This window comes from Danio rerio, chromosome 18 (assembly GCF_052040795.2).
Source record: "Danio rerio strain M-AB ecotype USA chromosome 18, GRCz13ab, whole genome shotgun sequence".
In the NCBI taxonomy this organism is placed as follows: Eukaryota; Metazoa; Chordata; class Actinopteri; order Cypriniformes; family Danionidae; genus Danio; species Danio rerio.
The window spans coordinates 23,655,505-23,680,484 of record NC_141038.1 but is presented as its reverse complement, the minus strand read 5'-3'; the positions used below and the strand labels follow the sequence as shown (position 1 = coordinate 23,680,484).

The 24,980-nt window shown below is 32.2% G+C and overlaps 2 protein-coding genes across 4 annotated transcripts in view; both read right to left on the bottom strand.

Moving 5' to 3' along the window:
- Window positions 1-9,429, bottom strand: part of ripor1 (RHO family interacting cell polarization regulator 1) — a 133,679-nt gene extending 124,250 nt beyond the window's left edge. For all 3 annotated transcript variants that reach the window (XM_087292372.1, XM_087292365.1, XM_087292368.1), the window contains exon 1: window positions 9,275-9,429. The gene's annotated coding sequence lies outside the window, so the exon portion shown is untranslated. The remainder of the gene's footprint in view (window positions 1-9,274) is intronic.
- A 10,205-nt stretch (window positions 9,430-19,634) lies between these two features.
- On the bottom strand, window positions 19,635-24,477 carry si:ch73-186j5.2. Its single transcript, NM_001423246.1, is given in 6 exon segments — window positions 19,635-19,954; window positions 20,055-20,165; window positions 20,259-20,420; window positions 23,582-23,769; window positions 23,872-23,926; window positions 24,298-24,477. Coding segments are annotated over 6 exon segments (780 nt in total). The 5' UTR covers window positions 24,448-24,477; the 3' UTR covers window positions 19,635-19,840.
- Between the last annotated feature and the right edge of the window lie 503 nt (window positions 24,478-24,980).

Sequence of the window (24,980 nt, the reverse complement as noted above, 5' to 3'; positions counted from 1 at the left end):
ATCCTATTATTATTAATATTATTATTATTATTGTTGTTGTTGTTGTTTTGTTGTTGTTGTTGTTGCTGTTGTTCTTTTACCTCAATAAAACTTGTATTAAAAAGTAATACATGTGGTAGTTGCGTGGCGGCACATTTTCCTCCATAAAGAGAGATAACAAGGGATAGTAAAAAAAAAAGAGAGAGGGAGGTTTTCCTGCAGGCAGAGGGTGATGAATGTTATCTTTCTCTGCCCACTATAGAATCTCTCTCTGCTCTCCACAAAGCCTCCATTGTGATCAGTGGTGTTGGCAGGTGTTTTGTTGTCTTCATTTACTAAAGGTGCTTTTTTTAATCTTAATTGTTTCTCTTTCCACTTACATCACACATGCAAACAACTAAGCTTTTCTAGGACCACACATGATGTATGTGACGCACTGCAAAAATCTGACTTAGAGAGATGTAGAGAGACTTGCAACATGGAGGAATATTTACATATTTAAATTATGCAAAATAAGTCCCTATTTTCACAAACGTAAAAGTGAACTACTAAAGTGGATGCAAATGATTTAAAACTTTTAAATGTATTCATTTGTTTTTATTCATTCATGCATTCATTTTCTTTTTGGCTTAATCCCTTTATTAATTTGGGGTTTCCCCAGCGGAATGAACTGCCTTTTAGTTTTTGTTTTTTTCATTGTTAATTAATTTGTTTGTTTAATATGTTATTCTTATTATTAATGTAGCGTAGAATAATATAAAACAAAGAAATTGACCAAAAATACAAGACAAAAGTGTGTGTGACAGTTTTGAAGCTCATTTCCTATAACAGTCGAAACCACGTCTGATGAAAGTCCGACCTAAGAATCGTGATCCAATGCTGCCCCCGACTGGACACTCTAATAATATCTTGTCATATAATTTAAGCATGTAGTATGACGTTCAGTGGGAAGAACAGCCTGGTACAAATATGACCTCTTCAAACCTGATAACAGCCATCTGTGTGAGGGTTTTCTATTAAATGAATTCATACATGCAAATAGCAGATCTATAGCAAATCTATTATGTTTGTGCATAATACTATTGCAAAACTGAACAAAACCAACACAAATAATTTTGATGACAAAGCTGAATTAACATCAGTGTCACATGATGCTTCAGAAATGAGAAAATCAGAAATCAGAATGTTTAGCTTACTGTACTTTTCATAATTAAAGAATGAAAAAACTGCAGGAAACATTTTTTTTCTAATGTTATCTTATTAATATCTTTATTTAAATATTTTGAAATCCTTTCACAACAGTAAATGAAATCTACTTTCATCGTTACTTTGTCTTCCATATAGCATTTTAAGACAATTAGAACACAATTTATCATAATATGTTTATATTTGTTGTTGTTGTTGACATTTGTACTGTATATATATCTGTTTTTACTGAGAATGTTTTAAATAAATCAACCAAATAAACATTTAGTTTTTGGGAAGTGTCGTTTACTAGACCACTTGTTCCCAGAGTGGGGGTCAGGACCCCCTGGTTTATTAGACTATTACTTATTAAATACTACCATATTTTATCCATAATCTACAGAAGAAAAAAATGGTATTAAATACTTACATTTAAAAAAATCTACATGGAAATAAAAAGGCCATTAGCCTATTTTTCCTCTTTGGATTTCTACCCATCGGATGTTTATGATCTATTAATGACACAGCAATAGCGTCAGTTGCAGCAAATTGATTATATGGTGCCGTGGCAAACTTTGACATCTTCATGGCTCTCATGTAAATTAAGAAGAAACACACAAATAAACAGAGAACGTGCATTAAACATTTTGACAACCAGTCTCATCAAATGAAGTTAATATTAAATTAAACAAATAATAAATGACAAAATTAATTACAGTTGAAATCAGAATTATTAAACCCCTTTAACGGAGAGAAGATTTTGTCAACACATTTCTTAACAATAGTTTTAATAACTCATTTCTAACAACTGATTTATTTTATCTTTGCCATGATGACAGTAAATAATATTTGACTAGATATTTTTCAAGACACCTAAATACAGCTTTCTATACAGCTTAAAGTGACATTAAAAGGCTTGATTAGGTTAATTAGGTTAACTAGGCAGGTTAGGGTAAGAAGGCAAGCTATTGTATAATGATGGTTTGTTCTGTAAACTATCGAAAAAACAAGCTTAAAGGGGCTAATAATTTTGACCTTAAAATGGTTTTTAAAAAATTAAAAACTGCTTTTATTCTAGCTGAAATAAAACAAACAAGACTTTCTCCTGAAGAAAATATATTTTCAGACATACTGTGAAAATTTCCTTGCTCTGTTAAACATCATTTGGGAAATATTTAAAAAAGAAAAAAGGGGGGCTAATATATGGTTGTTAGACTTGCACTTTTTGTGTTGTCAATATGCTTATGTTTATATAGGCCTATTGGTGAGTGCTTTTGCAAGTTTATAACCCCCTCTGAGGATAGTGGGGGTTGCGAGTCACTGCAATTGTTATTGTTTCAACCCACTAAACATGACGCTGGCAAAACCAAATTTGATTGGTTGCTCTCTGTGTCAATCAGACAGTCTCTGGTGGTCTTTGACCAATGAAAGCTGACCAATGAAAGTCTGTCATGAGACTGAAGTCAACACAAGACTAGTCAAATACAAACTATCATACGATCGAGAGCAGCAGCACTTTAAATGTCATCCTGAAACAGACTCAAGCAAGCCACCGCATTGATTTCTTCATTGTCCAAATCTCCTTTTATCAGGAAGCATCAGGCCAGCACAGACATTTATAAACGGAGCAGGGCAGAGGGAAAAATGACCAAACGTTTCCTGTCATTGTGCTGCACAAATCACTCGAAGCGATTCTGTTTCACATGTGGCCTATAAGCACATTAGGGCGTAAGGAACAAAATGACTAGCAGAAAACAGATATTTATATCCTTGAGTAGCTGCTTTCTGTTCCTGGACTATTAATCATCACATAAGTCTTGGAAAAGCTGATGATTCATTTACAGGATAATTGCTCATGTACAGTTAGTATTTTGATTTTAAAGCATGTGATGGCTATTGATACAGTACATAAACAAACGACATGTTTTATAAGAGTTTGGCAGCTTCTGCGAATGTGTTTGTCAGTTTTTGGGGAAGGAAGAAGCACATCATCATAGGCTGGTTTGACCTCAACGCTTCCACCTCTCACCCTGTACATCTGTACCAATAAACACTTCCTCCAGTAACTCTCTCTCTCTCACACACACACACACACACACACAGCAGGGACTTTCCCGCAAACTTTCCTTATAACTGATTATGTGTAAGATAGAAGAGATATGAAGAAATGTTATTCCTTTTATATGCTTGTTTTGCATGTTTTTGACTATTAAGAATGCATCACTGCTGTGTGTATCGTTTTTTAATATTAATTTAATCAGTGGGGATTCTAGAAATGATTATTTAAAATTGTAGAATTACAAAAATTAAAGTTAAAAATGTGCATATGAGCTTTATACTGCTAAACAAAATGTCTGACCGACTTGAAGTATTGCCATCGTCAGTTATTCCTTACATAATATATGATTTAAGCTTTTTATGCAAGAAATAACAAGGAAGCTGAGATTGAGAATTACTAAGTTGTCAAGTGTGCTACACAAGTTGACAAGTGCCACACAAGTTATTAGTTTTGGACTGTTATGGTTTGGTGTGAATAAAAAGGACAAATGATGGGTTGTAATTTTCCTTCTCCTTTATTGTGTAATGCTTCTAAGTATGTTCAGGTTCTGCAAAACAGATTAACAGTGAATAGCACCAGCCTAAACCAAATTAATCCAAATTCTAAGTTCTACATCTTGTAAATGCCAGCCACAGACCATCAAATACAAACAAACATCCTCATCACACACACACATATATATATATATATATATATATATATATATATATATATATATATATATATATATATATATATATATATATATATATATATATATATATATATATATATATATATATATGTGTGTGTGTATATATATATATATATATATATATGTGTGTGTGTATATATATATATATATATATATTATTATTATTACATTAAATATATATTCCTGTGGAAATATTTATATTATAAGTGGGTTTAAATGTTTACTTTTCTAAAAGAAAAAAATATTAGTTAATATTTATTTATATTGTATTATTATTTCTACTTATTTTTTCTACTTATAATAGTGCAGCATTATTTAAATTAATTGATTAATTAAATAAAATTTTAAAGATCAATTTTTATCTCATTTGTATTTTTTGTTATTTTTTTATTTGTTTAGTATGTTGTTCTACACTTTAATAATTGATTATTTATTCATTCATTCATTTTCCTCCGGCTTAGTCCATAATTTATCATAGGTCACCACAGCGAAATGAACCACTAACTATTCCAGCATATGTTTTACACAGTGGATGCCCTTCCAGCCGCAACCTAGTTCTGGGAAACTTGATTATTTATTTGAGTCTTAATGTTTACACTAAGTCTTGTATATATTATGTATTAGATTTGCAATGGCGCAGTAGGTAAGGCTGTCGCCTCACAGCAAGAAAGTCGCTGTTTCGAGCCTCGGCTGGGTCAGCTAGCGTTTCTGTGTGGAGTTTGCATGTTCTCCCTGTGTTTGCTTGGGTTTCATCCGGGTGCTCCGGTTTCCTCCACAGTCCAAAGATATGCTGTACAGGTGAACTGGGTAAGCTAAATTGGGTAAGCTAAATTGTCCGTAGTATGAGTGTGAATGAGTGTGTATGGATGTTTCCCCGAGCTGGGTTGCAGATGGAAGGCTGCTCGGTAAAACATATCCTGGATAAGTTGGCGGTTCATTCCACTGTGGCGATTCCAGATTAATAAAGAGACTGAGCCAAAAAGAAAATGAATGTATTAGATTATTTGTATTCCTCCAGAATTTGCCAATTTTTGTGCTATTCTGTACATAGAGCTAATTTTATTTTTATTGCTAGATTCCACAAATTCATCTCCGTTTTACACATCACAATAATCTGAGTCCTACTATTTGTACACACACCTCATAATGTATACAATATATATAAATCTATATCAACATTTTAGGACTCAATGTTGTTTAACAGCACATCACTGTATGCAATTGCAAATAATAATTTCAAATTATTGAAGTTTACTCTATACTATACCATAAAATTCACTTGCAGTCTCTATGTAGTAGTCTCTATGAACTACCACTGTATAGAAAAAAACTGTAAAGATTTTTACAAGCTCACAACACAAAACCAATAGTGAGTGAACTACTACTTTACAGTGTGACTCAATGGAATTTGTGGGATTGTGATAGAGATAAAAAGCCAGCAGAGAGCAGTCAATAGAGACTGAGGAGGAAAACCGAAACTGTGAGAAAAACAAACAGAAAAAAGAAAAAAAAGTAAATGTACTTCAGGTTGAGAGAGTAAAACAAAGCTCAAGCCATGCGTCTACATGTAATGTGTCTCACCCCAGTTTTTTACCCTCTGCCGGCTGTTTGTTTTCTGCTGACCACTACTATACTGAGGTCAAAGAGAAGGCCTGAGCGAACAGCTGCCAAAAAACACTGACACGCAACACCACTCTACAGTAAATGAAGGACACATAATGCAGTATGAGAAATACTGCAGCGATGACAACGCTTTTCCTATAACATCAACACAGTAAACTTGTGCCTCTGTCTATTACTATATATAGTGAATATGTACACACTAATGGTCAAAAGTTTTTTAAAAGTTTTTTTTTTATATATAGGATTTTGTTCTACAATCTTTCGGGAGATGTCTGTGTTATTATCCATCCAAAAGGAATTGCAGAAGTACATGTAATGAAAGTAATTGTGTGTCATAATTTGCCAGGAGTATGAATAGCTTCGGGCTTGACTGCATATATACTTTATATATAATTTACTTACCCATCTGGAAAGTATTTCTTCTGAAATTGAAAACAAAACAATATTTTTACTTGTTCTAAAAATTAATAGATATTTGGACTAGAAACGAGACAAAGCAACGTAAGAAAAGCACTTTTTGCATTGTGATTAATCAATTAATGTACTTAAATACTTTACAACTGTAAAAATGCAAGGTTCCACACAATTTATTCATGTCATCCCAACACAAATTGATTAAGTTAACTTAACACTTTTAACTAATTTTTTGTGGATTGAACATGAAAAAATTAGGTTGTCCAAAAAAATGTCAAAAAATGTGTTGTTTCAGTTCATTTTAAATAAGTAGTTTGAACGAGCAAAAAAAAAAAAAAAAAAAAAAAAAAAAAAATATATATATATATATATATATATATATATATATATATATATATATATATATATATATAGACTCCCCAAAACACATCAAATAGTGCTATTAAATCTAGTGTACCTGTAGTCATATCTCAATATTTTTATTGCAGAAAAAAGTATACTGTAATATCCTTTTTTTTTCATTATCATGAAGCCCTAATGTGAGTGTATATAATGTGGAAAACTTATTTTTTTAGCTTTCGTTTATGAATAGGAAAACATTTATATGAAATAGAAAATGTTTATGACATTACAAATATCTTTATTATCACTTTTGACAAATTTAAAGCCAATTTATGTAATGTCATTTACTTAATAAGTTCCAAATTTCACATATTTTACTGTTCTACACTTTTGACTGACAGTGTTTATGTGTAGGTGACCATGACATAGAAAGCTAATAATCCCCAGGGCCAAATCACTTCCTTCTGGTTTGCTTGATCGCCAGAGTGAGAGGGGAAAATACGTTCCTTTCAATGTTTGGTTGAGCGAGTCAACTGTATCCTTAATCAAACATTAAGCTATAAATGAATGTTTTGAGTTCATTCATCCTTAATACATTACACCAACAATTTACTACTATTTTGTTGGAACATTTCTTAATATACACAAAGAAATATTGCGTTTTGTTATCCTTTTATTCAGCAGAGTCACAGGGGAAGAGCTCAAGTGTATGTTGATGTTATAAATGACTACATTTTAGGCTTCAGAAAATAGTTGTTATAGTTAATTGTTAACAATCTGCTCTGAAAATTGACTCAACTAAATACAATCCTCAATCCCTGATGGACCATTTGAGACAAAACAGACTGAAAATGTGATATCGGTTGTAAGATGGTGTTGACTGTTGTTCAGGAATGTACGTTTCAGAGTTAAATTCTTTCCAAAGTGATAACAGTGTAACAGAAGCTGGAGTTATTTCACATTCTGCCCAGGTACTAAATAATAAGGCAAAATAAGGCAGTATGTGAAATGTTTAACAGTGTTTTTTTTTTTTGCTATGTGACTTGTCTTTAAATGCCTTTTGATCCTGTCCTGAACCAAGAATTTCTATGAAAGCCTGTAAATAACATACAAGCAATTATGAATGACCATTGAGTTCTCACTCACTTTCGGCTTATTCCCTGCTTTATCAGGGGTCGCCACAGTCATGCCCATTGAATTATGAAAAATAATAATTCAGGCATAATGTGAGATTGCTAGGTACAGTAATAGTTACACCTCAGGTGTGCATTGTTTTCTAATAATTCAACAGACCAGTGCTAATTATTCTACTTAAACTGCCCTATAAGACATTGGCTCTCATTTATAAATGTGATCTACCCACAAAACAGGGGCATAAATGTGTGTACGCCACATTCCACACAATAGTTGTGATCTATAAAAACAAACATGACTGGAGAATACAGCTGATTTACACATTTACTTTAAATTTGACTTAATTTAACCACTTTATATCATTACATAAGCCATAATCATTTATAAATAAAGAAATATTCTGGTATATGTTTACTTTTAGGAACTTTATATGCACATTTTACAAATCCTTTTTCCCATCATTTTTGTCCTTAAAACACTATTTTATGTGTAGGACTAATTTCTCTACTATAATTCATCACAAGTCTTAATTGTTGATATAAAATGTAATTTTAAAAGATTAAGCCACAGTCAGCAGATTATTGAAGATAATAAAGATAGAGATTAGGCATGTGTGAAATATTGTTGTGTGTGTGTGTTTATACAACAATAGCTGTATTTACATGGACCCAAATCAAGTGTAAACACATCAATCCTAATCAATTGGCTACTTTAAATACAATTTTGCTTTCAGATTGTAAGGGGTGGTTTAAGGCTTTTTTAAACCCATCAATAGAATATGTAAATACTTAATGGATTAAAGACTGAAACTTGAAAGAAATTATGTCAATGTTGTTGAAATGACGCATTGATGAATGATGCAGCAGAGTACAAACAGTTGTTGATGAGTATAGGAGTTTCAAAAACCCTGTCTGTTACTGTCTTGAGATGTGTTAAAAGTTGTTTTCGACTTGCATTTATAAATGTTTCTGCATTACTTAAGAAAGTGCAGGATGAAGATTTATTTGTTTGTTGTCTCCCGAATTTTATTAACAAGATAAATTGTGTTCAGTGACAACACATTTTTATACTTGAGTCTGTATAGAAAGGGGGCAAAATAAATATATATTTTTATTATTATTACTTGTTTAAAATTGTGAAAATATTTACTAAACATTAAACAGAAAGTTTGATCATTAATAAATAACATTAATGATTTCCAAAAAAGTATATTTCTCCACACCTTTTTATTTAGATACTTCTTTATTTCAGTGGGGGAGTTTTCTCTAAAATGTCTTGTCTATTAACTCATTTAAAATGTTGTGGAAATGACATTTCTAGACAAAAAAAGTGTAAAATATGTCAGAAGTTAAAGAACAGCCATTTATAAACGTTTCTAGCTTACTTATTCACAGAATAGCCTGATTTTGTAAGTTCACGTCAACATTGCAGTTACCTGTTAATGAAAGCACCACAATTAATAAGATCACTAATTAAAGAACTTCAGCATTTCAACACAGTCCTGCAGTCACAGTCTCGAACACAAAATGTACTTAACAGATTCCCTTTTACAATTCGTACCTCTCAACTACAAAGTCACTCATCCTATCTAAAAGCCAACACACTTTCGGTTTCTATGACAACCTGTGGGTAAAGTGGGAATATCGGGAATATCCCAGACTGGCGCAAAACTCCCGACTAATGATTAACGGAGGGAAATAAAGCAACACAGCTGCCTCACGTCAAAACAAGCACAAGCGAAATAATCAGTCGTTGTTACTGACATTCACAAAATCAACTTATAAACTCACTTAAAGACATTGAAAAGTTGATAACAAATCTACATTTCACAAACAAGTTCCTACCTGAGGAGCACTGGAATGTCCAGGCGACTACTGTAAGTCCCGCGTGTAGAAATAATCGCAAACGTGACGTAAACTAGTTAAATCGTGTTTACTGATGACGAGCAGCGCGTGAAGTGTGTGCGCCCGCTGTCCAGAGCCCTCTGTTAATGCCCACCTCTTTCTGAGCTGAGAGGAAAATAAACCCTCCTGTGCCTGTTTTTACACGGGAGGATCGTCGTGAGGCAGCTGATAGTTAATGAAAAATCAACAGTTGAGTTCTCTCCTCTTCTCGGCTCAACAAAACAAGTCTGACTGCTGTCAATGAATCACTTCAGTCGCTGCAGGACAATCGAAATCTGGAACCTGCTTTGATCGATTCTTTTGTCCGACTGATTGATTGGGTCACCTTTAAACACATGCCATTAGTATCAATTACAAACTACAGTAAAACTGCTAGTTAGTGCAACTGAGAATAAACACCTGTTTATAAAGGCCTATATTCTCAGCATCGCTCCTAATTTAAGTTATTTTTTTTTATTGCTTAACAGTGAATTATTTTCATTGTTCATCATTTATAAATCCATGGATACATTCTTCAAAGGAAGAAAGTATGAAAAATAACATTTTTGCTTAAGTGTTATTTTATTTTATAACTTTTTAGTGTACAGTTTTGCACATAGAAATATAAAAAATAACCTACATTGAAATGTATTTTGAAATAAAATACCAAATACCTCAGTTTTAAGTGTATCAAACTAAACTACAAAATACAGCAACCATAAATTTATCAAGATAAAATACTGTATTTTTTGGGAGCATGACATTTCTTTGCAAACCTTCTATCAATGGGCCTATGGGAGTAATTCCTTCATCATTAAACTGGCTTAGTGAGGTAAACAATGTTTAACAGCAATAGCGTTTCTCTGATCAAGTTTAAGGCCCAATCCCAATTCTATTTATGTACCCCCTAACCCTTCCCCTTGTCCCTTGAAACCGAGTGTGAAGGGGAAGAGCTTAAAATTTTACCCCTAAGAAATAGGATAGCACTACAGCACCTGCCCACGTCATCATATGTTTTTATGATCTCTTGCTTCATATGAGATTGACTATGGCCATTTCTGTAGTTTACTGTATCTTCAGGAAATCACTGAAGGCATATATCATGTTATCATAATGATCTAATGTGGCAATAAGTTTGTAACTTTACTGTGCATTTACACCAAGCTCATATTATTTATGTAAACAAAATAAAACCAACATTAGCACTATAGCAGACACGATAAAAAGCCCATTTCCAGCCTCTAGACCAGGGGTATCCAAACTCGGTCCTGGAGGGCCGGTGTCCTGCAGATTTTAGCTCCAACTTGCTTCAACACACCTGCAAAGATGTTTCTAGAAAGCCTAGTAAGAGCTTGATTAGCTAGCCTAGATAAAAATATTCCCTTTACTATAAATTACTTTAGTATTTTAAATGTGTAACACCTGGTTTTATTGAATTTTTTGTTTTAGCTGTTATATACTATAAGGTGTTTCTGTTTAGTATAGCCTCTTATTTACAGTAAATAACTGAACTGAACTATTATGCCTTATATGTTTCATTTACAGTTTTATTGATCACTAAGATATGATTGACTTGAATTTAAGTGGCTTCGATTTAAAAATGAAAATTGTAAAAATATCTTAGATGTAGCTAAGCTACTTTTGCCATGTAGCTTTTAGCTTAGCTTGCTACATTTCCCAGGGGGTAGCTTTAGTGTAGTTAAGCTACATTTTTAGGTAGAGTAGCTAATAGCTTAGCTCACTACATATGTCAAGTAACTTGCCCAACACTGTATATAACTATAAATACACACTGTACATGAAATATACAAAGCTGTTTGTTAATCTTGAATGTAATTACAATGCAATCACAATATAATTACAATGTGTTGACATAGTAATTAAATCCAGCATAAAAGTTTGCAATTACATATTACATGTGTATTGCATATGTATATAATATACCGTATATGTACATAACTACAACACAAGGATGTATTTACAATGTCATAGCTATGTACTTTATTGTAATTACAATGTTATAGCAATGTACTTTAACATTATAACGTTATAATAATGCAATAACAATGTTGTTACAATGTTATTACAATGTAATTACAATTTTAAAACATATTAACTATAATGTAATGACAATGTAGTTACATCCTAAATATGCATACGCACTGCTGATATTTGCACACACATATATATATATATATATATATATATATATATATATATATATATATATATATATATATATATATGAATACGGTACATGAAATGTACAAAGGATAATTTATGTTTATAAACATTATCTTGGACATAATTACAATTTAATGACATAGTAATTAAGTTTGTTAATGCATGTTTGTAATTACATTTGTACTGCATATAATTACTTATAAATACACAAATACTGTACATAAAATATACAAAGAAACTTGTTTATAAATATTTATCTTAGATTTAACTACAATGTAATTACAATGTAACGACACAGTAATTGCACACAAGATAAAAGTTTATAATTAAATATGTACTGTGGATATTTACATATAAATACACAAATATTATCCTGGATATTATTACAAAGTAATAGCAATGTATTACAATGTAACAACAAAGTAATTGCACTCACGTATAAACAGGTTTATAAATCGATGTTAAAGTTTGTAACTACATATTACATGTGTACTGTGCATATTTAAGTATGTAACTATAAATACACACTGTACATGAAATATATAAACGCATTTGTTAATCTTGAATGTCATTACAATGCAATCACAATATAAATAAAATGTACTGACATAGTAACTACATCCAGGATAAAAGTTTGCAATTACATATTATATGTGTACTGTTTATGTATATAATATACCGTGCATGTATATAACTATAACACAACTACAGTGCATGAAATATACAAAAATACATGTACAATACTGTTATATTTGTAATTACAATATGGCAATCTTCTTAAACGTTATTACTATGTTACAATATTATAATAATATTTTAACAATGTACTTACAATGTTATAACAGTGTAATTACATTGTTCTTACATAGTTATGACACTGTATTAACAATGTTATTACATATTAATTATAATGTAATGACAATCTAATTACATCCTAAATAAAGTTTGTAATTCAATTCAGCTTTATTTGTATAGCGCTTTTACAATGTAGATTGTGTCAAAGCAGCTTCACATAAATGGTCATAGTAACTGGAACAGTGTAGTTCATTTTTTAGTGTTTAAGTTCAGTTTAGTTCAGTTTAGCTCAGTTCAGTGTGATTTAATCATTACTGAGAGTTCAAACACTGAAGAGCAAATTCATCGATGCGTAGCTCTACCAATCCTGAACCATGCGAGCCAGTGGCGACAGCGGAGAGGGAAAAAAAACTTCACCTGATGGAAGTGAAGAAAAAAAACCTTGAGGGAACCAGACTCAGTTCGGCACGACCATTTTAATTTCTCCGCTGGCCAAAAGTCTTGTGCAGAGTTTCAGTCACCGCGGTGGGCTGTAAGATGGCCTCAGAGAAGACTCGTCTGTCCCTGGAGCGTCGCTGGAATCAGTCTCATGTTCTCCACTTCCATGACCATCAGCGCAGCAGCTGCTCAGGATATGGCCTGGTCCCGGATATGGAAACCTTGGGATCATCACGTCGCTGGTCTTGGATCCAATCAGTGACTCCGCATAATCTGAGGACCTCGGGATGAGTATCCCCAGGTGAAAATAGAGAATAAAGAAAATAATAAGCGTAGCTGCTGTTCATAGTGTATGTAAACAAGATGCAGAACCTGTGTGGAACCTGCTAGGTGATGCATTGAGTGTATGCTTTACTAAACAGATAGGTCTTTAATCTAGTTTTGAACTGGGAGAGTGTGTCTGAGCCTCGGACGTTATCAGGAAGGCTATTCCAGAGTGTAGGAGCCATGAAAGAGAAGGCTCGACCTCCTTTACTCGATTTTGCTATTCTAGGTACTACCAGAAGCCCTGAATTTTGAGATCTTAAAGAGCGAGTTGGATTGTAGCGAGACAGAAGGTTGGTTAGATAAACAGGAGCTAGATTATTTAGAGCTTTATAGGTGAGAAGCAATATTTTAAATTCAATACGAAACTTAACAGGCAGCCAGTGTAAGGAGGATAAAATTGGGGTGATATGATCATGTTTTCTAGACCTGGTCAGAACTCTGGCTGCTGCATTTTGTACTAATTGAAGTTTGTTAATAGAGGATGCTGGGCAGCCAGCAAATAGAGCATTACAGTAATCCAGTCTCGAAGTCATAAAAGCATGGACTAGCTTTTCTGCATCTGCGATGGATAGCATATTTCGTAATTTAGCGATATTTCTCAGATGAAAGAAGGCAGTTTTTGTGACATGGGATATATGGTTTTTAAAAGTTAGATTGCTGTCTAATATGACACCTATGATCTTTTATAGTAGAGCTAAAGCTAACTTTGTATCCCTCTAATTGTAGATTGAGTTGCGGGATCTGCTGTGTACGAGATTTAGGCCCAATAAGTAATAATTCTGTTTTGTCGGAGTTTAAGAGAAGAAAATTGTTGGTCATCCAGTTTTTAATGTCTTTGATACACTCAGTTAGTTTAGACAGTTCAGACGTCTCGTCAGGTTTAGTTGAAATATATAATTGAGTATCATCTGCATAGCAGTGAAAGCTGATCCCATGTCTTCTAATAATGTCTCCCAGTGGCAGCATGTAAATTGTAAACAGTAAAGGACCTAAAACTGATCCCTGAGGCACCCCATACTTTACTGGGCTGACTTGTGAAGGCTGTCCATTAATATTCACAAACTGGTAACTGTCAGTTAAGTATGACTTAACCATTGTAGAGCCTGTCCCTGGACACCTGTAGACTTTAAGCGATTTATGAGGATATTGTGGTCAATGGTGTCAAATGCCGCACTAAGATCGAGTAAAACTAATAGCGAGACGCACCCTCGGTCAGCAGCTAAGAGTAAATCATTGGTTATTTTCACTAATGCAGTTTCTGTACTGTGATGAGCCCTGAAACCTGACTGAAACACTTCAAAAATATTGTTCGTCTGCAGAAAGGAGCATAATTGGGTAGAAACAACTTTTTCTAGTATTTTAGACATAAATGGAAGATTTAAAATAGGCCTATAGTTAGCTAAGTTGTTGGGGTCCAGTTGCGGTTTCTTAATAATAGGCTTAATAACAGCTAGCTTGTAAGAGTTTAATTAATTAATTGCTTATGTTCTGCGGATATTTGCATATAAATACACAAATACGGTACATGAAATGTACAAAGGAACATTTATGTTCATAAAAATGATCTTAGACGTAATTACAATGTAACGTCATAGTATTTAAGTTTGTTAATACATGTGTACTGTGTTTATTTTTGTAAACAACTATAAATAACCAAATACTGTACATGCAATATACAAAACACATTCACAATATGATCACAGATGTAAGCACAATGCTACAACAATGTAACTACAATGCTATTACATAGTTTTTATATTGTAATGACAATGTAATGACAATGTAATTACATCCAAAAATAAGTTTGTAATTACATTTGTACTGTCTATAATTACTTATAAATACACAAATAATGTACATGAATATACAAAGAAACATTCATGTTTGTAAATATTGCTTTACTACAATGTAATGACAATGTAACGACACAATAATTGCACACAAGATAAAAGTTTGCAATTACATATGTACTGCGTATATTTACATATTAAAACATAAATATTATCTTGGATGTTATTACAATGTAATAGCAATGTATTACAATGTAACGACAAAGTAATTGCACTCACGTACAAACAGGTTTATAAATCGAGGTTAAAGTTTGTAACTACATATTACATGTGTACTGTGCATATTTAAGTACATAACTATAAATATAAACTGTATATGAAATATACAAACGCGTTTGTTCATCTTGAATGTAAGTACAATCACAATATAATTAAAATGTACTGGCATAGTAATTACATCCAGGATTAAAGATTGCAATTACATATTATATGTGTAATGTATATAATATACCATATATCCAAATAACTATAACACAACTACTGTTCATGAAATATACAAAAACACATTTACAATACTGTCGTAGATGTAATTACAATGTTATAGCAATGTACTTTAACGTTATTGCAATGTTATAATGTAATTGTAAAACAATGTTATATTTACAATGTTATTAGCTGGTAATTATAATATAATGACAATGTCATTACATCCTAAATAAAAGTTTGTAATTGCATATGCACTGCGGATATTTGCATATAAATACACAAATATGGTACATGAAATGTACAAAGGAACATTTATGTTTATAAATATTATCTTAGACATAATTACAATGTAACAAGATAGTAATTAAGTTTGTTGATACATGCGTACTGTGTATAATTTTTCTATGCAACTATAAATAACCAAATACTGTACATGCAATATACAAAACACATTTTTGATACAAACATAGATGTAATTACAATTTTATAACAATGTAACTACAATGTTATTACATTGTAAATGTAATGTAATGACAATGTAATTACATTCAAAATAAAAGTTTTTAATTACATGCGTACTGCATAAAATTACTTATACACAAATACGGTATATGCAATATACAAAGAAACATTTATGTTTATAAATAATATCTTGCATGTAACTACAGTGTAATTACAATGTAACGACACAGTAATTGCACACAAGATAAAAGTTTGTAATTGCATATTACATCTTTAATGTAATTATAATGTTATAACAATGTATATACAAAGTCATTACATGCAAAATAAAAATTTGTAATTATATATGTACTCTGTGTATTAACATATAAATACACAAACATTGTTTGATGTTATTACAATGTAATAGCAATGTAGTTAAAATGTAATGACAAAGTAACTGCACACACGTACGTACATGTTAATAACTCCAAGTAAAGTTTATATTACATGTGTACTGTGAATATTTAAACATAACTATAAATACAAACTACAAAAACATAAATATTAGATGCAACTACAATGTTTTAACAATGTAGTTACTATGTTTTAACACTGTACTTACACTGTCATTACATGACAGTGTAATTACATCAAAATAAAAGTTTGTAATCATGTACTGCAGATATTTGAAGTGAAATACATGAAACACAAATAAATTATAACTTGTTTATAAATATTATCTTAGATGTAGTTACAATGTAATGACATAGTAATTAAGTTTGTTAATACATGCGTACTGTGTAAATTTATTTATACAACTATAAATAACCAAATACTGTACATGCAACATACAAAAACTCATTTACATTTATAAATATTATCTTGGATATAAATACAATGTATTTACAATTTCACAACACAGTAATTGCACACAAAAGTTTGTAATTACATTTTTACATATATAACATAAATACACAAATACTGTACTTAAAATATACAAAGAAACATGTTTATAACATGATCTTGGATGTTATTACAATGTAATTACAATGTTACAACAATGGGATTACACTGTTATAACAATATAGTTACACTGGCAATGTAATTACATCCAAAATAAAAGTTTGTAATTATAATCAAATTACAGTACATGAAATAAACTAAGAAACATTTACGTTTATAAATGTTATCTTGGACGTATCTTGAGTTTGTAATTGCATGTGTACTGAGTATATTTATGTTTACAATTATAGATAATCAAATACTGTACATGCAATAAACAAAAAAGTACACTCAAAAATATTATCTTGGATGCAACTACAATGTAATTAAAATGTAACGACACAGCAATTACATCCAGGATAAAAGTTTGTAATCACATATTACATCTCTGATGTAATTGCAATGTAATTGTGATAATGTAAATACAATGTCATTACATCCAAAATAAAAGTTTGTAAATGCATATTGTCATCATATTGACAACATAACCATTTTCCGCTTGGAATTATAAGGTTCTATCTGGCAGATCATTAATTAAAGCATTATTTTTCAAGAAATACAATCTGTCTGCTTAGTACTTTAGTTTAAAAAAATTTTAATTATTTGGTGTTGTAACAATTTGTTGATGTTTGAGAAAGTGAAATTTTTGCTTTGTATCTCACTTAAATAATGTTTTAGGATGTTTTTTTCTTGTTCAAATTAGAATACAAGGCTGTGCTAAATATTTTGTTCAGTGCAGCTTTAATTAAGTAAACAATGTGAAATATATATTTTACATAAATTATTGAATTATATTAATTTAATTATATGCCCCATGAATTAATTGAAGTATTTGCCCTTCATGGCAAATTTAAAGACTTAAAAAAGCACACAAAATGAGCAAATGAGTTTAATAAACACTGAAAAATGTTTCACTGACTATATATGCAATAATAAAAATATTTTACATTTAATATATTACTTTTCTTAATTACTTTATCAAAATTTCTCAACAATGTAAACTTTAACATTTCATCTCTTTTATTACTTTTTTTTCAATGCAAAAACGCTTCTAAATCATCACATTTACACACCCCTTTTCAGTTTAGGGTTTCTGCTCAATTTTGTGTGGTGCAGCATTATTTAGCCTTATATATAAGTTGTCATTTAATAAGAATATGTAAACAACTTAATTTTGACAAAAACATCACACAAAACCCTATAATTCTAATGTGAAGATAAAAAAAAATAAATAAATAATAATAATAATAAATAAATAAATAAGTTCTCTGTTTTTGCTGCAATAAAAGCTGAGCTGGGAGTTTTTGACTAGTCGGTTGACCAGAGTATTATTCAGTATTTTAGTCTCATACTGATTAACTATGTCAAAGTTTGTAATTAACTAGAAAGAGCACCTGCAGATCAACTACTGCCATTTGAAAAGCCAATAAAGTATTTTCCTGTCTTATTTTGACTTGCTCCCGAATCTACCCCTATCTGCCTGTTACTGTCTTTATATGTGATGCATAATTTCCATCCATTCTCCAAGCATAGATCAACTTCTTCAGTATTCTTTAATTTTCCAGTCTTGTCTCAATTCTTGGCAAATAACTTGGCAGAAAACGCCAATGTAGACTTCTTACAATATATTTTACAGTATTTAAAAAACACAAAAATACAAGTCACTTAAGTATTTTGATACAAAATATTAAGCCATTTTCATATCAAACACAAATGACAAAATACTATTTTGTATTTAAAATACATCTTTGAAATACATGTATCATAAATACCGCCCCTTCCTGCTCATAACTAGATCCAAATGGAAATTCAGACAACTTTTAACTTGAATGTAAATAAATAAAGGCATAGCATAGACTATACTGTAATATATTTTAATATTATAGTACATTACATTTAGTAATTTTACTATATGCGATATACTTTAATATGATAAAATTTTATGTATAGTAATTTTACTACAATAGGCATGCTATAATTTAGGTATAGACTAATATTTATATTCAATTGTGAGAAAAAAAATTGCTGCTAAAGACTGCTAATAAATATATCTAATATTCCTTATGTAGACTTTTTTTTCTAAACAGAAAAGTTCAATAGAAAGAGTTACTGTTTTTACCAGTAAACATTTGTCTTTGTTTCTCTGTCATGTAAAAAAAAAAAATCCTTTCTTAAGATGGCTAAGAATTAAGTCAAAATATGAGTAAAAACAACTACATCCATGATGAAGTGTTGGACCAACCCAATCACATCTACCTTTAACTTTTCAGTCTCCATATTTCAGTATTGAAACAGCCTACACGTTACATTAAACTTCCAGGAGGGCCCATATAACTCTCTATATTATTTTAACTGTTAAATTAGCATAGCCTTACATGAATGCTAAAAAGCTAAAATACTAAAAGATAAAGATGAATTACTTTTCCTTTAGCTTAGTCCCTGATTTTCTACCATTTTCACATTAACACAGTTTTGAAATCATAGGTTGTAAACCACTGCTTTAAACTGGTTATAGTTTAACAACACTAGAGGGCGCATAATGTCCATGCAATTATTAGATGATCGATGACGTTATTCACTAATATTCAATATTTATCAAAGCGGTAATGACATTGAATGACTCCTACAGTTTCCCCAGTCATAACTTCGTGTTAATGTTCAGCATTTTATTGTTCTAGCTGGTGATCTGAGTTGAAAAAGTGCATGTTGTGTTTGGCACATCTCCTCATCCTCCTCTCTTTACTTACCCATTCCCCATTGTCTTACTGCTAATCTTATTCAAATCGCTGATACTGACTTTTGAAAGTCTGTAATACAAATATTTGTCAGGAGAAAAAAAATCAAGGAAAAGGAAACCTGTTTTCATAAAGGTTTTATATGACACATCTTCCTTTTTAAATCCACATTTTGAAACTGCATTACATACTTTGTAAAATGCTAATCGGTGTCATGTTTTATGCTATAGCTATGTATAGTTTATGCTGGGTTTTTTCGTTCAAACCACAGACACACAAAGATGTGGAAGTACATGTCAAACACACATACAAGATGCGTTGCACAATCACCAGGGGATGTTTTTGCCTTCCCAATCTAAAAGAGTCCCGCTGTCTTTCTCAGTGAGGCTTGAGATTACTTTTATCATGCCGCTGACGCTCTCAGCTGTCGTCAGGGGAGCCTGAGGGGACCACCCAAAAAAAAAAGACAAATGTGAGGATGTCAGAGTAAGTAAATCAATGAATAACAACAACACATTTGTGAAAAGCACTTTGTATTACCTGTGGGCCTCCTGTTTCTGTCTGGACCCATCCTGGATGGAGAGAGATAACAAGAATGCCATCTTTTCTGAAATCCTCCGCCAAGCAGCGAGTTAACATGTTCAGTGCAGCCTGAAGAAACAGTCATGATGAGTTTGTTTGAATCGTGATTTCTGCTTAAATAAAATATGAATTGTTGTTCTTTTAATATTCATAAAGTGGTACCTTGCTGATGCGATTGGGGTACATTGGAGACTTGTAGAAATTCTCGGGGCATCTTGTGATGGATGACAGCAGTGTGGAGACATTGACAATAGCCGATCTACTGCAAGACATGCTTGACTGAGGAAACTGAGCTGCAGCTTTACACAAGAGGGGGTGGAAATTCTGTAAATGAAGTAAAGACATTGTGTTAAAAAATACACATATACGTTTAGCAAATATTTCACTGCAAAATATTTATACTCATTAAGAATTTTGAACAATTCATGCAATGCTTTACTGGCTTGCTGGTTTGGTAGTCAGTTTACTGGTATTTTAATTTACTGATAACATGCAATTATTTAACGCTGTCAGAAAAGCATAAATTAAAGGGATAATCCACCCAAAAATGGACATTTTGTCATCACTTACTCGCCCTTCACCAGTTCCAAACCTTTATGATTTTCTTTCTTCTGTTGAACATAAAAGGTTATATTTTGAAGAAAGATGGAAACCAGTAAGCACTGACATAATGTATTTGTTTTTCCGGTCCCACTTTATATTAAGTGGCCTTAACTAATATGTACTTACACAAAAATTAATAGTTTGTTACAATGTACTTAATGTGTAAATAGATGTATTTATTATGTATTTATGCTTGATTAAATATCTGTATGTAATTACATCTGTAATTAACTTCTGTAATTACATTTGTAAATACACTGCTGACCATTCCCTACACTTTAACCCACCCTTAAAATACCCATACCACCAAACCTGTCCCTAACCCAACCCTTATCCCAACTCAAGAGCACCACAAGTGTTCATAAATACTTTACGAACAGTAAGTACATTGTATTTATTTTTTGATGTAAGTACATAGTAGTTAAGGACACTTAATATAAAGTGGGACCGTTTTTCCTATTTCGGAAGCCAATTACAGCTTTTTAGCTTTCTTCAAAATATCTTGTTTAGTGTTTATGGGCTCGTTCTCCCATTATTATTTACACACCCTTGTGTTGTTTCATTGGCACATATTCATGTTTCCTTTTTATTTCATATATGCATGTATCCGTGCTAATTAGTGTAATCCCAGTAGGCACACAATGACATAGGATGTTAATATTAGGTTAGATTTAAGTCCTGGTGAAGAAGTCAGTTGACCAAAATTTAATATCTAGCCAGTGTCTAAGGACATTGTTATTTTGACATCCAATAACAGCTTTAAATGACCTTAATATTTGGTAGATTTTTTGTTGTGTTGGAAAGTGACCAAAATCCAACGTCGAGCCAACATCCTAAACCAACGTCATATTGATGTCAAATACTGACTTTTATTCATTAAGTATGACAAACAAAATCCAACATCTGATAGATGTCATAGTGGTAACGTCCACACAACGTCAAGTTATAACATCATTAGACGTTGATATTTGGTTGATTTTAGGTTGGACGTTGATGTTGGCCCGACGTTTTGTTCTGACGTCATCCTACTTTTCATTTCCAAACAAAATACAAAGTCAATCTGATGTCATGTTGATGTGCTGTGCCTGCTGGGATGGCTTTGAATACTGGCCTGCATGAAGCTTTAAAAAATATGCAAGGTATCACTGAATCAGATATGTTCTGCAAATTTCTAGTGATGTATTGTTTAACAAAAATCCTGACATTTCATGAGATTCAGAGAGATTATTAGTGCAATTGTTTATGCCATCTCACACAGAAAAAGCACAGATGCTGTGAGAAATCAAGACAAATGTTATTCCAGATTCTAGAATTGTGTGTTTAGCAAGTCCAAGATTAATGAAACAGTTTGAAATAATAACACAATTAATATAAAGGTATTGCAGCGGATGCCCTTCCAGCTGCAACCCATCTCTGGGAAACATCCATACACACTCCTTCATACTCACACACCATGGAAAATTTAGCCTACCCAATTCACCTGTACTGCATGTCTTTGGACCCGGAGGAAACGCGAATGCGAGGAGAATATACAAACTCCACACAGAAACGCCAACTGACCCAGCTGATGCTCGAACCAGCAACCTTCTTGTTCTGAGGCGACAGCACTACCTACTGCGCCACTGCGTCGCCGTTTTCACTCTCTCACACTCTATTTTTAATAGCGGTTACATAAAATATATCTTGTGTCTGTCTCTACATTCTGGTCAACTCTGTAACATCATTTACGAAAGGCATAACGTTCTGTAAAGCTATGATAGAAAAATCATATGACTTAAAAGTGATGTCACTTATTCTGGCAAGAAACTCTGTGGCGTTAAGGCGTTGTCATTACTTTTTTTTCATTAGTTTGTACAAAATGTTTCAGATACACCAATACTATTCATTAATTGTCAACTACATGCCATGTGGTGTCTGTGATATTTCTAAAGCACAAAATGGAGGAAAATGTCAACGATGTTATTGTCAAGTCTAAAACTCCAGTGCTACTGGAGCCTTGTTTTTAAAGATTTTCACATTGTAAGTAGAATCACCCACAGACCTTCTCTTTCTCATCAGCACTTTCATGATACAAAAAATAATAATAATAATCAGCGGAGCACGAAAAATAAACTATTGAAAGGGAAAATATGATATTTTTTCTTACTTTGACCATAAACTCACTGTCATCATTTACCAACCCTTCACTATATTATTCAAACATGTTTGAATTTATTATGTCTGGTGAATACAAAAGATATTTTAAAGAATGTTGACATGGTATTTTTTCTTCCAACCATGAATGTAAATTAGGGCTGCACATTATATCGTTTCAGCATTGTTATCGAATGTGTGTGTCCAAATAGTCATATTGCAGGATATGCGATGTTAAATTGGGATTACAGTCAATTTATTAATACACTGAAGACTATGCAGTGTTATTTTACAGTACATTATTACATTTCTGTATCTGAAAAACTCTGGAAAACCATAAAGAACTGTTTATTTGACTTTTTTTTCCTTTGTTCTATTGTAATTATTCTTGCAATTAGATTCTTATACATGATTCACACCTTACAAAATGAACCCAACCAATCTAAATTAATGATTCTTTTTTTTTTTTTTTTTTTACAAATAAAGTTCAAGCAATCTGGTGAAATTGTATTTATATCACAATTTATATCGCAGCAAAACAAAATAATGCAATTTCATTTTTTTCCAATATCGTGCAGCAATAATGTCAATGGATAATAGATCCAAAGATTTTTCAAGATATTTTGTTTTGTGTTCAACAGATATAAGACACCTATAAATGTTTGAAACCACTTGAGTAAATGGTGAGTAAATGTCCATTTCAGGGTGAATAATGCATCTATTTTAAGTAAAACCATGATGACACCCACCTTTGCAATGAGCATGGGTCCTACAACATTAGTCATGTACGAATCCACCATCTCCTTTTTTCCTATTTCTGCTAGCGATCCTGACATGTTCACACCAGCATTGTTGATGATCAGATTTAAGCCTTTGCCAATCAGCTTGGATTCCACCAATTTTGAAGCCTCTTCAATGCTATCCGGACTATCTGTATCTTTAGAGACATGGAGAACAGCATAAATGAATAATGGCAGAATCATAAAGCAACCTTAAAATTAAAACAGCACAGTTTACTCTTTTGTTGTGAATATTTTACCAAGTTGCACAACAGTGATCACACCCTGGTGCTTCTGAGCGAGAACGTGGAGTTCCTGCAAGACAATCAATGGAACGTGCTGCTCAGTAGCTTCTACATCAACTAACAATGGTTTATTTTATTATAAAGTTAGCTTAAGTGTCAAATAACCTTAACAATTACACAGTTCCTCATTATTTCCTCACACTTTTTTGTTCTTACTTTGGATGTTAATCTCTGCTTTTTTCCCAACATTCTTCCCAATAATTATTTTTTGTGTTCAACAGATGGAAGGTTGACTACTCAGTGTGAGGAAATGTTTTTTTTTTTAGATGAAATATCCATTAAAATCTGGTTATATTAGAAACAACACATTAATACAGAATAAATGTTTATGAATGAACAATAACAAACTCAAGCCTAAAAACTAACTTAACATCCTCTTACCTGAGCTCTTGGTCCACCTGGGTCTCTACAGCCAGCAAAGATGTGACTTGGAGATTTGAGTGAACCAACAAGCTGGCGAACCAGCTCAAGTCCAATTCCCCTGTTTGATCCGGTCACCAAAACACTGTCACAAATTACAGACGCCATCATGACTGTTCTGAGACCTGCACTTTCTACAATGAGAGGCTTGTGCACATATATCAGCGTGTATACACTATGTATGGGATATGTGGGAGTAGTCGCTCTATTAACTCTGACATCACTTGTGCCGTTTAGTCTTTCCCAGCATACAAAAGCCTTCTTCTTCCTGTATAGAGAGAAATGCAGTTACATCAATTAATTTTATATATGTGTGTGTGTGTGTGTGTGTGTGTGTGTGTGTGTGTGTGTGTGTTTTTTTGACTTACTTTAATTTAGTGTTTCTCACCCACAATCCTGGAGGACCACCAACACTGCATGTTTTTCCATGTCTCCTTTTGTCTGTCACATCCATTGTAGGTCTTTTAGTCTCTGCTAATGAGCTGATGACCTGAATCAGGTGTGTTTGGCTAAGTAGACATGGAAAATGTGCAGAGCAGGTGGTCCTCCAGGAACGTGGTTGAGAAACACTGCTTTAATTCAGATGCTTGGGAGTTTAATATATAATATTGTATTACTGTCTAGTATGTTTAACATGTTTAGAG